Source organism: Palaemon carinicauda, chromosome 29, assembly GCF_036898095.1.
Source record: "Palaemon carinicauda isolate YSFRI2023 chromosome 29, ASM3689809v2, whole genome shotgun sequence".
NCBI classification, from domain to species: domain Eukaryota; kingdom Metazoa; phylum Arthropoda; class Malacostraca; order Decapoda; family Palaemonidae; genus Palaemon; species Palaemon carinicauda.
In genome coordinates, this window is record NC_090753.1 from 65,202,764 (window position 1) to 65,223,346 (window position 20,583).

Below are 20,583 nucleotides of genomic sequence, written 5' to 3' on the forward strand. Positions count from 1 at the left end.
CAGGACTAGGGATGGCATCTCCCGTCGGCCATTTTGATTTTTATCCTAATGGAGGAGTGAAAATGCCTGGCTGCGGTCAACATTTCATTGATTCTGTTGCCATGGAACAAGGAAATATCCCTTACGGTGAGATATGGATGCAAATGATGTTTGTTATGTTGATAAAGCACCAAAAGAAATAATCATACACATGTTAGATCGAATGACCATAACTGCCTTTTACTGAAAGCTTAGCATCTCGAATAAGCTATAATTTTTCTATATTTTGTCTTGAAATCCTTCGAAAAGCGATATTAAGAAATGGAGTGAAGAATATGCCTACATTATACCAGTGCAAATACATATAAATCATCATCCCTAACAATAGTGAAGCCAAAACAAATGGCTACTTTCGCCATTGATAAAAACAAAACAAATTGCTACTTTTGCCATCAATAAAAACAAAACAAATTGCTACTTTTGCCATCAATAGAAACAAAACAAATTGCTCGTTCCGCCATTGATAAAAACAAAACAAATTGCTACTTTTGCCATCAATAAAAATAAAACAATTGCTCTTTCCACCATTGATAAAAACAAAACAAATTGCTACTTTTGCCATCAGTAAAAACAAAACAAATTGCTACTTTTGCCATCAATAAAAACAAAACAAATTGCTACTTTTGCCATCAATAAAAGCAAAACAAATTGTTACTTTTGCCATCAGTAAAAACAAAACAAATTGCTACTTTTGCCATCAATAAAAATAAACAAATTGCTACTTTTGCCATCAATAAAAACAAACAAATTGCTACTTTTGCCATCAATAAAAACAAACAAATTGCTACTGTCACCATTGATGAAAACGAAACAAATTGCTACTTTTGCCATCAGTAAAAACAAAACAAATTTCTACTTTTGCCATCAATAAAAACAAAACAAATTGCTACTTTTGCCATCAATAAAAACAAAACAAATTGCTACTTTTGCCATCAATAAAAACAAAACAAATTGCTACTTTTGCCATCAATAAAAAGAAAACAAATTGCTCTTTCCGCCATTGATAAAAACAAAACAAATTGCTACTTTCACCATTGATGAAAACGAAAGAAATTTCTACTTTCGCCTCTGATAGAAATTCTCTTTACACATCACTTGGTATTCAGGCCTCCGTCGCTTCATCGGCTGTAATCACATACGGTCTTACGAGTACTTCACGGAGTCGATCAACAGCGCCTGCCCTTTTCTGTCCATCCGGTGTGCATCCTGGGAGGCCTACTGGAAGGGGTTTTGCTGGCAATGTGGAGATGATTGGGCCAAGTGTGCTCGCATGGGTGCACATGCTGATTCCTACCTGAACTATACGGTCCCTGGGTCCGTCAACATGAAAATGTATCTTATAACTGGACCAGAATCTCCTTTTTGTAGTAAGTGAGGAGGAAAGGGGATATTTAGAAGAATGAGTTTTCGTAGTTAGTATTTGAAAGAGCTATTGTTATTCTAATTTCACATGAAGATGTTAATTTATCACTAAGAACATCTTCCCCCATAAGAGAACGTAAATCCTGCCAGTATAGTTTGCTTTGTAAAGTCATTGTTATTTCCCTCTTGTAAAGGATATGTGGCTGTAATTTTAGTCTTCTTGAAGCGTTTTAAACGTTACAGATGCATTCTGAGCTATGATTTGGCTGTAATATTAGTCTTCTGGAAGCGTTTTAAACGTTAAAGATGCTCAAACTTAGTTAGTTGAATTGAAGCAACAATGTACTGTCCATGAAATCACATGAAATTATTAACACTTTGCATGTAAAATTACCAGAACAGACAGACAGTCCCCCATCTATGAACTTAGGTGATTTCTACCACAAAGGAATCTCCTGTACCATTTGTAATACCTTACTTTAAACTCACTTTAAAATTACTAGCAACAGATCCTCCAATGAAATTATCTCGGGATCATTTTCTATTTTGTGATTAGTTTCCCTCTGAACAGCCCCTTCTCTCTTGACAGCATTCCATCATCGCATCAGCGTCATCATGTCTTACACCAAAGAAGCTCGATACCACGGAGGCGACATTGGCGTCTTCTACGTGTCTCTCTTTGGGGAGCGAGGCATCGCACATCGACGACAGCTGAACATGGAGTATGTAGCGAAAGATATAGACCTAACAGGCAGATTTGTCTTTGTAGATTCAAACCAATATTCAGCATATAGATAGGGCTGTGTTGAAGCAATCCAACACGTAGCATGTATATTCTATTTACCAAGGCATGTCTCCCAATCTTGGGGGTTAGCTGACATAAAAAAAAGGAACAAAAGAGGACTTTTCCTTTCTTCGCTCCTCCCACCCTGACGAGGGATTCAGCCGAGTTTGGTTGGTACTGCTAAGGGTGCCACAGCCCCCTTTATATATAGGGCTATGTTAATTCAATCCAAAATTTATCAGGTAAATAGGATTATGTATATACAATCCAAAATTTAATAGGCACATTCAATCTAACAATCAGCAGCTGACCGGGACAAGTTAGATTCAACAAAACATTTAGCAACTATAGTCAATTCTTTTTAGTGAGGAAAATTTGTACCAACTCGCAGGGGTGCCCTTTTAGGTCGGAAACGTTTCCTGATCGCTGATTGGTTGGACAAGATAATTCTAACCAATCAGATAACAGGAAACTTTTCCGAGCTAAAAGGGCACCGCTGCGACCCAGTGCAAATGCGCCCCATTAAAAAAAAATTAGTATAGGTGAGTCATTGGAGACAATCTAATCTACAGCAGGGGATAGGAAGTAGGGGATAGGTAGTAGGTTGGCCAGGGCACCAGCCGCCCGTTGAGATACTACCACTAGAGAGGTATTGGATCCTTTGACTGGCCAGACAGTAATGCATTGGATCCCTCTCTCTGGTCACGGCTTATTTTTTCTTTGCCTACACTTATACAGAATAGTCTGGCCTATTCTTTACATATTCTCGTCTTTCCTCATACACCTGACAACTATGAGATAATTAACACTTCTTCACCTCAGGGGTTAATTACTTTACTGCAATTTGTTCAGTGTACTTTCCTCTTGGTAAGGGTAGAAGAGACTCTTTAGCTATGGTAAGCAGCTCTTCTAGGAGAAGGACACTCCAAAATTAAACCATTGTTCTCTAGTCTTGGGTAGTGCCACAGCCTCTGTACCATGGTCTTCCATTGTCTTGGGTTAGAGTTCTCTTGCTTGAGGGTACACTCGGGCACACAATTCTATCTTATTATTTTTTTTTTCTTCCTCTTGTTTTTTTGAAATGGTGTGTTGGGCAGGTTTAATAGAAGGGCCATGGATGCCTGGTGGTTTATCAAGAGGTTGTCTTTTTCTTTTACTGATTCTTTTTCTTCCCAAAACCATCCTTACTGTCCTACCTTCAGTTGAAGTGGCTATCGTGGAGGGTATTTAGCCTTGCATGGTGTATCGGCTCCTCCGTGTTGACCAGTTTTTCCGACTTTTTACTATAGTCTATGGGTATCATCAATCACTTTATTTATAATTCTGTACATATTGTTTTTGTTATAATTCTTGTTAATCTAGTTTTTAAGTATGATGTCTCTTTTTTATTTCTATTAATTCTTATGCTGTCTGAAGACATTGAGCGAAATCTGGGACCAGTACGTCCTAGATTTCGTCAATGTCGTCTTCTGTATTGCAATATTCGTGGTCTTCATGCAAATATCTAAGACCTTACAGTTGCGTCCAGACAGTATGATATTCTTTTGTGCTCAGGAACTTTGGTTTCTAATATGAGGCACTCATCTGAGCTCCTTATAACTGGTTTTAAGAAGCCAATAATGTTAAAACGTGATGCCATCCCTAGGGCCTGGGGAATGGCGGTGTATATTAAGACCGAGTACCCTGCTTCTCATAAGTCCTGTTATCAATGTGGATGTCATGAGATTCAGGTAATAAAAGTCTGTGGCAGGCATAACAACTTTTATTTGTGTTCGATCTACCAGAATCCAGACATGGATGATTCTATCTTCGATTGTCTTCTTACCATTATGGCTAATATACAAGAAGATGATAGAAAGGCTTCTTTTGTCTTTGTTGGTGATTTTAATGCTCACCATAGGGAGTGATTAGGTAGGTTCTAATCTCTCCTACCGATCGCCATGGCTTAAGAGCTTTAGACTTTGCCTCTGAATCAGGCTGTGAACAAATCATGAATGAAGCTACTCACAGGTCTGGTAATTGCTTGGACCTCGTATACACTGATTCCCCTGGCGTTATAATTATAGTAAGGTTGGTTCTCCAGTCGGGACATCTGATCATGCCTTGATTTCATTAGTAGTGAAGACTGAGCAGCCTGTCCCTGATATATCATACTCTTGTAAAGTTTATATGAAATCCCAAGCAGACTGGAATGGGATTTTGCATGATCTTTTGTGCTTGAATTGGTCACAATTATATAGTAGTGTAGATCCTGTTGTCCCTTTGAATGAGAATCTAGTCAACATAATTGATAGGCGTATCCCTTCTCGTGTGCTAAGGTACCGAGTGAATGACAAACCGTGGTTCAATGATGATTGTAGACGTGCTTATTTGGAGAAGCAGGAGGCCTATCACCTTTAGAAGGGTAACAGATCAGATTTGACCTGGAAACACTATACTCAGCTTCGAGCTTTTGCTCAGAGAGTTTATGCCTCAACTGAAAAGGAATACATTTTAACCATAAAAGAAACCCTTTCTGGTACAACTCAGGAACATAAATGGTGGTCTACCCTTAAATCTGCACTCTTTGGTGTAGATGCAACAGTTCCTTCTTTACTTAAACCAGATGGCTCAGTCAGTCACTGTCCAAAGGAAAAGGCAACCCTTTTGGCTGATGTTTTTGACAGTGAACAGAGTAATGAAAAACTTGAGCTTCCTTATTCCTGTTTTCCTGAGGCTAAACTAACTAGTTTAGCTTTTCGATCTCGTGAGATTAAAGCTCTGTTGATGGACCTTGATGCTTATGGAGGTGTAGACCCAAATGGTATTTTTCCTTTGTTTTTTATAAAGACAGCAGATTTCTTAGGTCCAAAGTTATCTGTTATTTTGCGCAAGTTAGCAAGAAGAGGAGCTTTTAGCACTTGTTGGAGAATTGGTAATGTTACTCCTCTATGTAAATGTGTTTGTGGTAGCTCAAGTCTGTACCAACCGTGTGTCACACAATTGTACATAATTCCTTTTGTATATAATATGCTTGTATCTTCGCTCTTCCCTCGCACTCAAACGAACATGAAAATTCATGTCTGCTGTTTTGCTCTGAACATTGTCTGTCTCTCGAACATGTTATGTCCTGTTGCCTTGAGGTTTTGTATATAAAGAAGAGTGTTCCTTAATATATAACTCAGTTGATTGCATCCTGCCTTTGAGTCACAACCCTCTCTCGGCTCCGTCACATTGGGGCTCCCCTTCTAGAGGCGGTGGGGGAGGGAGGGGGTGAAGGCGGGAGGAGCGAGTCACTCCGGGGTCACCCATGTACCAACCATGTGTCACACGGTTGGTACAAGTCCCACTGATTACCGCCCAATTTCCATAACTCCCATATTATCTAAGGTTTTTTGAACGTCTTCTGGCAAAACGTCTTAATAGGTTTGCTGAAGGTAATCACCTACTCCCTAGTTTGCAATTTGGTTTTCGTAAAGGCCTTGGAGCAGGTGATGCCCTTCTTACAATCTCCAATGCTGTACAGAAATCCCGTGATTGTGGTCAGGAAGTTCGTATGATTGGCCTTGATTTTAGTGCTGCCTTTGACCGTGTTAATCATGAGGCCCTTATTTTCAAACTCAAACAGTTGGGAGTGGGTGGGTCGTTTCTTAGCATTATTATTGATTTTTTAAGTAATAGATCTCAAAGAGTTGTTGTTGATGGGCACCATAGTGAGTATAGGAATGTGATATCTGGTGTTCCACAGGGTAGTGTTCTTGGCCCATTACTTTTCATACTATATACACACGACATGTGGTTTGGCCTAGAAAACAAGCTTGTTGCATATGCAGATGATGCTACTCTCTTTGCATCAATTCCATCCCCTGAATGTAGATCTAGGGTTGGTGAATCCCTTTATAGAGATTTAGCTAGAATTAGTGCATGGTGCAAATTATGGGGTATGAAGTTGAATCCTAACAAAACTCCAAGTATGATTGTAAGTAGGTCAAGGACGGTGGCTCCTCAACATCCGGATCTCAGTATTGATAATGTTTCTTTAAATTTGTATGACTCTTTTAAAATTTTAGGTGTGATTCTCGACAGCAAATTTACTTTTGAGAAACACATTAGGTCTGTGTCTTCTTCACTTGCACAAAAAATTGGCTTATTGAGAAAGTCTTACAAGATTTTCAGTGATCAATCTATTCTGAAGAAGAGTTTTAATTCTTTCATTCTACCTTGTTTTGAGTATTGTTCTCCTATCTGGTGTTCAGCTGCTGATTCTCATCTTAATTTGTTGGAAAGGAACTTACGGCCTTTGAAATTTCTTATTCCTGATCTAGATATTAATCTTTGGCACCGTCGTTCAATTAGTTCATTATGCATGTTGCATAAGATTTTTCATAACTCTGACCATCCTTTACATTCAGATCTCCCTGGACAGGCAGTTAATTCTAATAGCCAGGTCTTCTCCATCATGAGGCTCAATACTACACTGTATTCTAGAAGTTTTATTCCAGCTGTTACCAAGTTGTGGAATGGTCTTCCTAATCGGGTAGTTGAATCGGTAGAACTTCAAAAGTTCAAAGTTGCAGCAAATGTTTTTATGTTGACCAGGCGGACATGAGTCTTTTTATAGTTTATATATGACATAGCTGTTTTTGACGTTGTTAATAATTTATATAGGACATATCTGTTTTGACGCTGTTACTGTTTTTAGAATGATATATTGTTAATTTATTCTCATCATTTATTTATTTCCTTATTTCCTTTCCTCACCGGGCTATTTTTCCATGTTGGAGCCCTTGGGTTTATAGCATCTTGCTTTTCCAACTAGGGTTGTAGCTTGGCTAGTAATAATAATAATAATAATAATAATAAAAGGGAGTAATCTGTTGATTGGTAGATTCAACGTAGATTAGACTAGTTTCTAATAAATACATGGTGTCCGTAGATCCCTCTACTGTAACTAAGAAAAAAGGAAAAACAACAACTCTCTCTCTCTCTCTCTCTCTCTCTCTCTCTCTCTCTCTCTCTCTCTCTCTCTCTCTCTCTCTCTCTCTCTCTCTCTCTGTAGTTGGATTTGGGTTGTTTGGTCTGCCTTGATATTAGTGCTGCCTTTGACTGTGTTCACCATGAGGCCCTTGTTTTCAAACTCAAACATTATTATTATTATTATTATTATTATTATTATTATTATTATTATTATTATTATTATTATTATTATTATTAAGTAAAACAACTGCTGAGGAGGATAACTCGTTATTTCAGATTTGTGAATATTAGATTATTGAATATCAAATATTAAATAATAAATATTAATATTAAATTTTAATAGATTCCTTATTTTCCTCCAGTTTAATTCTGGAGAATATCTGTACCATTTCATATTTTTAATATATGTAAAATTATATGGAAATGATGGTATTTATTTACAGGGCAGTAACTACATTTTTAATATATTTGAATAATGGAATGGGTGATGTTGTTTCCTTATTTCATTTCCTCACTGGGCTATTTTTCCCTGTTGTAGCCCTTGGGCCTGTAGCATCTTGCTTTCCCAACGAGGGTTATAGCTTAGATAATAATAATAATAATAATAATAATAATAATAATAATAATAATAATAATAATAATAATAATAAAATGTAACGATTTCAAAATGATTTCATAACTACATCTCCATTTACCAACTTCAAATCAATATGGTTTGGATTAGAAAAATAAATCATTAATATTAAAAACATTTTCAGGATCTTATAGCTGAATATTTACGACCTCAGAGTATAATCTTGAACTGCTTTCTCCCTCCACCATGACCTTTTCAGAGAGATCTTTTTCGAGCCAGGTAACGTCTACACCTTCATGATTGGGACGATAGACCTCGGAGAAATCAAGTGGGCTCTCTTGGAGTGGACCTATGTCACGGCTCTCTACAATCCGCTCACTTGGAGGCTGCTCTCCCAACCCTCTGTCTATGTCAACCGGATCATCATTGATTCAATTGAGATGCAACAGAGGTTAGTATAGAGAAAATACACTCATATGGGAAGAATTTTTAAAGGTTTAACTATAGTCAGAGTACATTGCTCATGAAATTTTATTTCGATTGTTATTAAATTGTAGAATGATCCCCCTGATCACATAGTTGAATTAGTTGACTTTAAAAAGTTCATACGCAGTGCTAAATGCTTTTATGTATAGTAGGTTGATAGAAGCTACATTCTACAGTATGTGCTCAACTTTGTTACAAATCTTAATTCCCTTTATTTCTTCCTACTTCCTTTTTATGATTTACTCCTCTCAATTTCTTTGCAGTATTGAGTTACTTTCCCTCCTAGCACACATAGGCTTGTAATATTCTTTTTTTTTTCAATTGGGTTGCAACTTGGCTTGTATTTAAAATTATAATTAGAATATTAATGTGATAAGCGTAAAAGCTCATTCTGTACTCAACTGAACCATTAAAGGTTTAAAGGTCACTAATGAATGGCAGGGGCAAGGGACAGTGACATTGCCCTATCGTGCAGGACAATGCCCTAGAGACTGACCATATACACATATGATCAGCGCTCGAGCCTCCTCTCCACCCAAGCTAGAACCAAGGAGGGTTAGGCAATGGCTGCTGAAGACTCAGCAAATAGACCTATAGGCTCCCACAAACACCCCATCCTTAGCTCACAAGGATAGTGAGGTTACGGCGACCAAAGAAACTTACGAGTTTGAGCGGGACTCGAACCCCAGTCTGGCGTTCACCAATCAGGGGTGACCTCCCATAGTGTGATGTAAACACACTATAAATTTGCATGAAGATAAATTAATGAAGATGAATTATGCAAATTCATTCACTCTACTCTTACATGCAGCTAAGATCATGCCTATTCCAATAGGGATGTATACTTAAAGGAAATCTTCTTTCTCCTTAGATACTGGAATGAAGACAAAAGTAAGATTGGAAACAAACTGTAGTTAAAACAGATGTCCACCCAAACTGACCATTATTAATAAAGTCTTTTTTGTTCTCATTTGATAACTAATTTTCATCCTGTGAATAGGAAGCATTCTTCAACATATATAAATTTGAATATCGCATGTGATTTTTGGGGTATTTTTAATCAAATAACCCGTAAGAATATTTAGTAAGTTAAACACTATCTAATTTTAGATAGATTTACATTATATATCTATCTATCTAATTTCTCTTTCTCTCGTTTTGTTAAACGTTTTATAGTTTATGTAGGAAATATTTATTTTGATGTTGTTACTGTTCTTAGAGTACTTTATTTTTCCTTGTTTTCTTTCCTAACAGGGCAATTTTCCCTATTGTGGCCCCTGGGCTTATAGCATCCTGCTTTTCCAACTAGGGTTGTAGCTTAGCAAGTAATAATAATAATAATGATAATAATGATAATAATAATAATAATAATAATAATAATAATAATAATAATAATAATAATAATATGTGTGTGAGAGTAAGTATCATATAAATTCTTTGCTTCAAACAGATAAGTTATTCAAATCCATTTTTTTCTCTCGAACGATTTCAAGCAGATACGAGTTCTGTGGCTTAGACCAAGCCTTCAGATCTGGCACCAGGAGGAAACTAGAGCCCCAAGAAGCGTGCCCAGAGCAAGCAAGCCCTCCAGGAGCTTCAATCTTGGGAACCATCATCAATTTCGACGTTGGAGACACAATCAACAATAACATAGATGCCGTGAACAGCGGCCTAAACAGTTTGGGCAACGGGCAGCTTCTGAACAATTTGGCCTCCTCAGCCAATCAGGTGGCCAGGGAACTCATGGACGGTGCCCGCAGGAGGATAGGAAAGGATCCTATGAAATGGTGGATGAAAAAGAAACAGATTAGGAAGAGTTGGAGAGACAAGAGATGGATCGAAGGAAAGTAGCCCGTAGTAGATTTCACATTGGATCTTATGGTAAACATCCACAGCCAATATCAGTAAAAATACTTGTGATTGGTAGAAGCTCGTGCTACAACCAACCAATTGGAGACAACAGTTCTAATATATAGGCCAATTGGAGTCAAGATAAAAGCTACATTAATATCAACTGCGGATATTTACTGTCAGCCTCAAACTGACAGACTATAGAAGTCTTTTAATTTTATAAAAAAAATTTTAAGTTGAGTTATTTCTCTTCCATGTGTGAACTTTATTCATATCCGGATGCTACATTTAACACAAAGAAAAACAGAAAAAGGATAAGTTTTCTTAAATAATTTATTCATTTATTTTCAAATTCAAAATTTAAAAGGAAAGTTATTCATTCATTTACTTGTCAGGAATCGTTAGTTCATCTGCCCCTCTCCCTATTGCCTTATGTTATGTCCCTGAATAGATTATTCATCGTAAAAAGCTTATACATGTATATATAGATCTATAAACTTATCTGTATATGAATATATGCATATGTAAATATGCATATATATATATATATATATATATATATATATATATATATATATATATATATATATATATATATATATATACATATATATATGTATATATATATATATATATATATATATATATATAAACGTATTTATATATGAATATATATATATATATATGTATATATATATGTATATATATATGTATATATATATGTATATATATATATATATATATATATATATATATATATATATATATATATATATATACTGTATATACATACATACATACATTCAGTATGCATATGTGTGTGTATTACTTTATGTTAGCAAATAATCTATAATATATTAGTGGCATCTAAAATTAAAGACAGATAGTATCGCTCTGGACGAACCGAGCCCCAAATATTTTTCAGGATATGACGGAAACTACAATTCCATTTTTTCCATTATCTGGTACAACGCGTGTTACGAGTTCCCTTTGTATGTGTGTATATTTATTTATTTATTCCTGTATGTTTGTATTTATGTAATTTGTATAATTGTAATTGTTTCTCCTTCCTATCCTATAGAAATGTATCCACTGTATCATTGAAATATTCTCATAAATTCAATAATTACAAATTGTAACCTCCAGAATTATCTTAACATAATCTATTAGATCTATCTGAATATTTATCATGGCGTAACCTATATGTTTTATGTAATTATAAAAGACATTGGCTTACGTAAAAACTATACAAATTATGACTCAGAGGTTGGGTGAGAGTATTTTAATTCTATAAAGACGACGACTATATGATTCATGTTTATAAAAGACACTGTAGGATAATGTATCTTTAAATACTACTGATAAGGTTATTGTATACTTCATTCAGTGAGACAGACCCCTTATACTTCATTTGCTTATAAATGACAGATTTAATTGGTATAGTTTCAGTAATCAGAATATGCAAACTTCCTTATAGATTTCTTATGTTAATTTTAGTGCAAATATTTTTTTCTCGAATCTTCTCTTTTTTTATTGTATAGTAATCTCTCTCTCTCTCTCTCTCTCTCTCTCTCTCTCTCTCTCTCTCTCTCTCTCTCTCTCTCTCTCTCTCTCTCTCTCTCTCTCTCTCTCTGTACAAGAATTAATTATATTCAACTTTCTACCTGCGAGGTATTGTTTGTAACTTGCGTATTATCAATAATAACAATACGCAGGCCTACACGAATAATAAACGATTTAACAATATTTTTGTGTCATTACTCACATACACTTCCTCACTCCTGTGCCACTGATCCTTAAATAATAATCAGTGTAATGTGTTTATTTCTGTGTTCGTATTCTTTGAAATATTTACGTCCATTCCTTGGGTTAAATAAAATTTAGAAATCAAATCGCCTGAAATTACATATATAGATCAGACTACATATCAGTTTAGTGAGATCGGTGTTACTCTATGGACCTGAGTCATGGTATGACAATGAAACAATCTCCAATAGATTTAATAGATTTGAGAACAAAACCCCCAGAAGAATATTGTGAGTTAAATGGCGGGACAGGCTTAAAAATGAAACAATGAGAGAGATTATTCGAGTACCATATGTGGAAGAGATAATGGTGAGGGGTAGATGGAGATAGTTTGGGCATGCTCTTCGCACTCCACAAGAGAGATTAGCTCAACAAACGTTCGGCTGGGCTCCACAAGGCATTAACAGAGTTGGAAGACCCTGGCCTACATGGCTGAGGATTATGAAGCATGAAGTACGAGATGATGAATGGATAAATATTGAATTAAAAGCTCAAGCTATAGACGACTGGCGAAATCTAACCGAGGCCCTTTGCGTCAATAGGCGTAGAATTCTTTCATTCTACCTTGTCTTGAGTATTGTTCTCCTGTCTGGTGTTCAGCTGCTGATTCTCATCTTAATTTGTTGGACAGAAACTTACGGTCTATTAAATTTCTTATTCCTGATCTAGATATTAATCTTTGGCACCGTCGTTCAATTAGTTCATTAAGCATGTTGCATAAGATTTTTCATACCTCTGACCATCCTTTACATTCAGATCTCCCTGGACAATTCTATCCTGTTCGTAATACTAGGCAGGCAGTTAATTCTAATAGCCAGGCCTTCTCCATCACGAGGCTCAATACTACACAGTATTCTAGAAGTTTTATTCCAGCTGTTACCAAGTTGTGGAATGATCTTCCTAATCGGGTAGTTGAATCAGTAGAACTTCAAAAGTTCAAAGTTGCAGCAAATGTTTTTATGTTGACCAGGCTGACATGAGTCTTTTTATAGTTTATATAGGACATATCTGTTTTTGACGTTGTTAATAGTTTATATAGGACATATCTGTTTTGACGCTGTTACTGTTTTTAGAATGATATATTGTTAATTCATTCTCATCATTTATTTATTTCCTTTCCTCGCTGGGCTATTTTTCCCTGTTGGAGCCCTTGGGTTTATAGCATCTTGCTTTTCCAAATAGGGTTGTAGCTTGGTTAGTAGTAGTAATAATAATAATAATAATAATAATAATAATAATAATAATAATAATAATAATAATAATAATAATAATAATAATTTCTTCCTCGCCATTTGCTAATAACTAAACGTTTATTGTTTGCCAATTCTTACTTTTATCCATTTAATGATGGGCATAAAATTGTTTTTATGTCCTCCCCATATTCAATAATATCCTGGAAAAAAAAAACCACCACATTTCTGAACTCATTTGAAATTCAACTTAATGAATAGATATACGGGTTCCCAATTCTCTGAGAATGCCTGATTCGATGGTTAATAAATAATGATAACTGGAGCCGTTTTTCTCCTAGTCTCCAGAACTTAAAGTATTGCCAATCAGAGAAAAGGGCCCCAAAATCATTAAGCTTTCCACCAGATAGTGCTCAACCTGGATTTTAGTGTGATCAGTTTTTTATTTAGTGTATATAAAAACAACGATTGTGATGTAGCCTATATGATCTGAATACATACAATTAATAGGAATAGAAACCCATAAGCTATTTATGTCTGATATAAGTAGTTTTTTTTTTATTGAGGTTAATGACCAATCTGCGTATATTTTAATCGTTTACATATAAGTATTTATTGCATCCATGAACCTGAGTGCTCTTATAACAAGACAAAACTTAAAGACATTGAGTTTCCTGATTTTCCAAACACACATATTTTAGATATTTCTAGGTAGTATAATAAACTTGTAATAAATTCAAGATTGATTAAACCTACAGTATTGTGTGCATTCGTACTCAAAAGTTTACGATTTGTGCGTGAAATAATCTACCAAATAAAAAGAGAAGCACACGCTTAGGTAATATAGGCTTTATACAATGTAGGCATCAATCACATAAATATTCTTTAAGCAAACTGATAAAATATAGAAATTCTAAAATACATCATATAGAACTATCATAGTGGTTAGAGTTCTTCATCGTGTAACACAAAATATCTACTTAACTTAGTAATCAAGATGCTATCATTTTTTTTTGTATAAAAAACGTTGCAGTTATATGATATATTATAGATAATTTTGTAGAAATGAATGATTGCATGATGTTTTATGGCAAAGTTCAAGATAAAGTCCTTTAAGTTAATATTATAACATTGATTGCGTCATTCTAGTTTTTCTCAGGACAATTGGTGGAATTTAGATATTGCAATGTTGACATCCTTCATCTTCTTTGTGTTTTGCATCGATAAGTTGCACTGTTGCAGTCAAGTTGTGTAATTCAGAAGTTCAGTTCAGCCCGCAAAATGTCATCACATTTAAGGCCATTACTGCGATGTTTCCGTAAGTATAGAGTACGATTAAGACATATTAGAACCATTAACGAGATCAGTTTAATTGTAAGTTAAGGTTAAAGTCTATTTTTTGGGAAATAATCTACTAAATGACAAAATATAAGCCTCCTTACTGGGTTTAATGAACCGGCACCTTTGACTTTGGCTACTGAATCTTCTACTATTTTTCAAGGCTGTTTTATTGTTTGAGATTCATCAAGGCCACTGAATGTTTGTATTTCTATTATATGTTTTATTGTGTGCAATTTATTTATGGGGGAAACAAAAATATCGTAGATGAAGACTGTGGTAGTAGGAGGAAGGCTAATGTTCGAGAAAGGGATAGAGGACAGAATAAATGGGATGTTGAAGAACATTTTGAAAGAAATTCAAGAGGATGAAGGATTTAGATGGGTGAAAGAGACATGATGTATGAAATACCTTTATGTGAAAGATAGAACTTCAGGAAAATTATGAGGGAAGAATTTAAGGGGTGTATGTATAATGACAGCCATGCCCCCATAAATCACTTATTTTCAACCCTATCGATAAGAATACGGTAGTCTAAGGGGGTTCGCAGGTGGCCGTTACCCTGCACATGTTAGGTAAGTAGGTTAGGAGACATTGCTTGTAGGATAGGTTAAGTGGGGGAACTTTAGTTTAGGTGATTTTCTATGCAAGGGGGGGGGGGGGCGTTCCTGTCCGTCGTTATACAAAGGCTCAGAGGTTAAGACCAATATTAGAGAATAAGATAGTAAAAGGGGATGGAAAGAGGTAAAATTAAAAAGGTTAATATATGAAGCTTTAATTTATGGCCTATACACAAACCATATATTTTTCCTACACGGTATCGTGTGTTTTATCCATTTCTGTCCGCGAATATTGGAGCAATCACTTATGAGTTTTCATACCCTCATATAGAAAGAAAACATTATGGGTGATCCCAATGAGAAATGTGCTTTGGATGAGAAACAATGGAAACGAATGATTTGAAGCAGTGGTGATTGTCAGAATGTATAATAAATACAAAATAGCCAGTTTGAAAAAAAAAATATACATGCTTCATGTAATCAGTAGGAAATTAAAGCATCAAAATTGCCTGGAATGTGTATCACTTCCCTTAAATGGGCTTTGCTCTTCTGTGACAAGCTCTACATTTATGTGCTAAGCATACCAGCCACATTGGTCACCATAAAATTACAGAATCATAATTACCTATAATTTATATCATCCCTCAAATGGTCTTTGCTCTGCTTTAGCTCATAAATAAACATTATCTTCTCTTTTCTGGCAAACGGTCCAGGAATGTTCTGTACACGCCAATCATGTGGGTCGTTATTTTTGTGATATTTTTGGCTTTCAGATGAGCAATAATAGCTTTATACTTAATAGAGAGGGTTTTAGAAATACAGTAGTCACTTATGAAAATAAATGAAATTATACTGATTTTTTCAATATTAAACTTAGCCGGTGATCATATAGCTGCAACTCTGTTGCTCGACAGAAAAACCTACGGTCAAAATACGCCAGCGATCGCTATGCAGGTGGGGGTGTACATCAACAGCGCCATCTGTCGAGCAGGTACTTAGTACTCCAAGCAAACAAAGAACCAATTTTCTCTCTGTCGGGCTACCGTCAAGACCTACTAATACGCTGTTACTAACTGGATTTGTTTTCACAACTATTTGGTGAAGTACACTATTCTAGTTTTGAGCTTTCGCTATGCAGGTGTTTTATCTCATCTCAAAACTTGAACTCGTTTTGGATAGATTTAATTATGGTGACAAAGAGAGTATGGACTCTCTTTCACTTTTAAATGGCCGACCCTTCACTTAGACGGAAGTGTGTTTAGGTTTTTAGTAATTTTGCTTAACACGTTATAGATCTATATATTTTATATCTCTCCGCCATTATTAGGCCTCTTCGATTAACTTTCCATTTATAAACACATAAAAATAAATTTTTATGTTTTGTTTATATGCGACCTTTCCTGATAGTAGGCGGTCCTAACTTGGAACCGAAGTTAATCAACGTTGAGCCCGTTATATCGTATTTAAAGAATTTAAAATTTTTTAAATTTAATGTTTTATGAAAGAATTTCTTTGATAGTCTTCGTACTGTTTTCAAAGATGAACTAACGTTTAGTTTTTTAGACTACGCAGTTGTTGACGTTCAGGACGTTCAACATGCGCTCTATCGTTACGATAGAGAGAGAGTGTATCACGGTTTCACTTTGCAGTAAGAGTAAATCGATTCTGACGTTTTGTTCATTCTTTCTTAGCTTAAATGTTTTAAATTCTATTTTAAAGGAACTTTTTAATTGAAAAACCTTTCAGTTTTTTCCTTTAGTCAAATAACATGTTTTTTTGACGAAATATAATTGGCCTCTTCTCTTAGGTGCGAAATCAAGAGAGAAAGAGAGAGAGAGATAGAGACGGAGGGAGAGAGAGGAGAGAAAACGTTCCGTTCAAGCGGGTAACGTTGTTCTCGTGTTACTCTCCTCCCTAGTCGCTGTACGGGGAAGAAGGTAAAACGTTTCTAGGGTTTTATTCTTGTCCCCAGGCTATGTGCGGTGAGAGATTGTAAACGTAGTTTATTTGAACGAGTGTTTAGTCTCTTTCCCAGCCACTGAATTTTTTATCTTTATATATGTTTTCTGTTTTTTGCTAGTATTAATAGCTGCATTATACGACTGATTTCGCAATTACTACCTTATAATGAAGGGTAGAATTGCGTGTTTCAGGTAGAAATCAGTAAAAGTTTCGATTTCAGTGTAATAAGTGCAAAACAGAAAATCGAAGTGATAAAGTGATATGCGCAAAGTGTTACAGTGTTGCGTCCGAGGGTTCGTCTGTTCGTGCCTGTCGTTCACCTAGTCCGGGACCTCTTGCAAGCTCCCAAGCCCAGGGGAGAAGTAATGTCGAACGACTTATGGGTTCGTCAGGCCTTGATCAACGAACAGACGTTTCCCTCCGTGGTTTCGGGCGTATCTACCCAAGATCGCCCCACCCACACAAAGACGAGAGAGCCCATTTATTTCTCGTCTGCGGAAGAGGTTTCTCGTAAGAAACCATGGACCAAGGTCTCGCAGCTTATTAAGCGCAAGTCGGTCCCTTCCGCGCAAGTCCAACGGCCCAGTTGTAGCCACTGGGTCAGTTCGGACTCGCTGCAGTCTTCCGACGACTGCTCACCTCCTAAGAGAGGCAAAGCGGTACCGCATCAGGCAGTCACACCGTCTGTTGCCGCACCTGCTCCTGTAGACCCTAAGTGGTCTGTGCTGCAGACCATGCAGTCTCAGTTAACGTCATTGATGCGGGACTTTCGTGCGGAGAAGGTTGACACTGCACCAACCTCTAGCCTACAACCAACACGGTTGTGCGTCCTGTGGACGCTGAGGCAACCTTCTGCCGCACTCCAGCTGAGAGAGTCCCGCCACCCATGCGTTCCAGTGTACCCTGCCAGCCGCATGTTGACGTTCAGTAACGCACGGAACCTTCCGTTGACGTTCGCGAGGTACAACAACAGTCTAAGTTGTTTTTTTTTGACGCGGTGCGTCAACCTCCGCATCCTAGAGTTGTTTTGACTGCTCAGTATAGACAGTCAAAGCAGTCTCGAGTGAACACTGTACAGTATGTCCTCACGCACCTGTTGTGGTTGACAGTTCAGTTGTTGACAGTTCACAGACTGTCAAGCAGTTACATGACGTTGCCTTCTGGTCTGCTACTAATGCACCAGTGCTGTATGTCCTCACGCACCTGTTGTGGTTGACAGTTCAGTTGTTGACAGTTCACAGACTGTCAAGCAGTTACATGACGTTGCCTTCTGGTCTGCTACTAATGCACCAGTGAAAGACTCACTGAGATAACCTAGCTTTTTTCGGACAAGGTTCCTGTAGATGAGAAAGTGCTGTTCTCCCTCCTACTGATATTCCTTTGAGAACTCTGTCATTTGGAGAGGAGCCTTAAGCTGCTTTGCCTCCTATGGACTTTAATTAAATCATGATGATTTTTTAAAGATCTTCGTCCGGATCTTGTAACTGCTGCTCCTCGTTCGCCTAAACGTCAGAACTTACACTAGGCCTAGCTACTTCGAAGCCGTTGTTGTTAAGCTAGTGCTCTCTCGCTCTCCTAGAGAGCGTTACGTTGGCTAGGCGACTGGTTTTTGCACCAGGAGGAGTTTTAGGGATTCAGCCTTTGATTTCCCTTCTTTTAAACTGGCTTATAGAGCGAGAGTCTGACAGGACACGAGAGAAGTTCTCGGCTTGGGAGTTCATGCCTCTGCCCAGATAGACTTCTCAATTCTGGTAGACTCGCCCTGGCGCCTAGCCAGGAGACGCTCCAAGTTGTTTACAGGTCAACTTCTCAACTTTTGTCGAGCCTTTGAAGTTTTGCTGTACTATTATGTCACACATAACAAGGCTTCCAGGGATGGTAAATGGTTCCGCCTCAGTCGCTAACCCCGTCTGTTGCCACACCTGCTCCCGTAGACCCTAAATGGGCTTTGCTGCAAGACATGCAGTCCAAGCTTGTGTCCTTGATAGAGGACTTAAATGCGGAGAAGAACCTTCTGGCCAACAACCTTCCAACCGGTTGGTTGTGCGCCCTGTTGACGCTGAGGTAACCTACTCGCGTCTGCCAGTTGAGGTGGTTCCTCCTTCTGGCCAACAACCTTCCAACCGGTCGGTTGTGCGCCCTGTTGACGCTGAGGTAACCTACTCGCGTCTGCCAGTTGAGGTGGTTCCTCCACCGATGCGACCCAGTGTGGGTTGCCAGTCGCACGTTGACGTTAAGCGACGCTCGGAGGTGGTTGTTGACGTTCAGTGTGTCACTAGGAAGACGTTCAACAACCAGCAGAGGTGACTTGTTGTGACGCAGTGCGTCATCCTCAGCAACCCGGTAGGGTGTTGACTGCACACCCAGACAGTCTAGACAGTTTCGGGTTGACGCTGTACTTCCTAGCGCACCCATGGTTGTTGACAGTTCACAGACTGTGCAGCAGTGCCATGATATTGCGTCCGGCTCCGTCACGCATCCACCAGTGCGACCGGATTCAGCGAGTCAGACGTTGCCCACTCCGTTGCCGTTTCCTCATCAGTTTCGGATGAGGAACCCTCTGATGAGGACGTTGCTGAACAAGACGATCAACCCCCAGCCCTGCTATCCATCCCGAAGATGCTGAAGAAGGAACGCTGCCCAGTCAGGCTGTGGATGAGTCTGGTAGGGACACTGTCATCCGTGGATCAATTTGTGTCACTAGGAAGACTACACCTCCGTCCTCTTCTATACCATCTAGCTTTTCACTGGAAAAAGGACAAGACGCTAGAAGCGGTCTCGATCCCGGTTTCCGGAAAGATAAAGTCTTGTCTGACTTGGTGAAAGGACTATATCAACCTTAGAGAGGGTCTTCCCCTGACTGTTCAGACTCCCAACCACGTTCTCTTCTCGGACGCATCGGACGTAGGCTGGGGTGCGACATTAGGCGGTAGGGAATGCTCGGGATTATGGAACTCGAGTCAAAGGACAATGCATTTCAACTGCAAGGAGCTACTGGCAGTACGTCTGACCTGGAAAAGCTTCAGGTCTCTCCTTCAAGGCAAAGTGGTGGAGGTGAACTCGGACAACACCACGGCTTTGGCGTACATCTCCAAGCAAGGAGGGACCTACTCTCTGACATTGTACGAGATCGCAAGGGACCTCCTCACCTGGTCAAAAGGTCTAGACATATCACTAGTAACGAGGTTCATCCAAGGCAACTTGAATGTCATGGCAGATTGTCTCAGTCGGAAGGGACAAATAATTCCAACAGAATGGACCCTCCACAAGGATGTATGCAAGAGACTTTGGGCCACCTGGGGCCAGCCAACCATAGATCTCATCGCAACCTCGATGACCAAGAGGCTCCCAATATTTTGCTCACCAATCCCGGACCCAGCAGCAGTTCATATAGATGCCTTTCTACTAGATTGGTCACATCTAGATCTATATGCATTCCCTCCGTTCAAGATTGTCAACAAGGTACTGCAGAAGTTCGCCTCTCACGAAGGGACAAGGTTGACGCTAGTTGCTTCCCTCTGGCCCGCGAGAGAATGGCTCACCGAGGTACTTCGATGGCTAGTAGACGTTCCCAGAACACTGCCCCTAAGGGTGGACCTTCTACGTCAGCCACGCGTAAAGAAGGTACACCAAGGCCTCCACGCTCTTCGTCTGACTGCCTTCAGACTATCGAAA

At 38.2% G+C, this 20,583-nt stretch overlaps 2 protein-coding genes across 4 annotated transcripts in view; both read left to right on the forward strand.

Annotated features, from left to right (window-relative positions):
- Positions 1-10,359, forward strand: part of LOC137622804 (pancreatic triacylglycerol lipase-like) — a 28,789-nt gene extending 18,430 nt beyond the window's left edge. Inside the window, exons 8-12 of one of the 2 annotated variants that reach the window (XM_068353391.1) lie at positions 4-126; positions 1,146-1,406; positions 1,991-2,123; positions 7,975-8,166; positions 9,695-10,359. In XM_068353391.1, coding sequence (XP_068209492.1) covers positions 4-126; positions 1,146-1,406; positions 1,991-2,123; positions 7,975-8,166; positions 9,695-10,052 — 1,067 coding nt within the window. In that variant the 3' untranslated portion in view covers positions 10,053-10,359. The remainder of the gene's footprint in view (positions 1-3; positions 127-1,145; positions 1,407-1,990; positions 2,124-7,974; positions 8,167-9,694) is intronic. The other variant, XM_068353392.1, reaches the window with a different exon arrangement.
- Positions 10,360-14,289: 3,930 nt separating this feature from the next.
- Positions 14,290-20,583, forward strand: part of LOC137622195 (ferrochelatase, mitochondrial-like) — a 100,474-nt gene continuing 94,180 nt past the window's right edge. For both annotated transcript variants that reach the window (XM_068352647.1, XM_068352648.1), the window contains exon 1: positions 14,290-14,366. In XM_068352647.1, the coding sequence (XP_068208748.1) occupies positions 14,330-14,366 (37 nt within the window). In that variant the 5' untranslated portion in view covers positions 14,290-14,329. The remainder of the gene's footprint in view (positions 14,367-20,583) is intronic.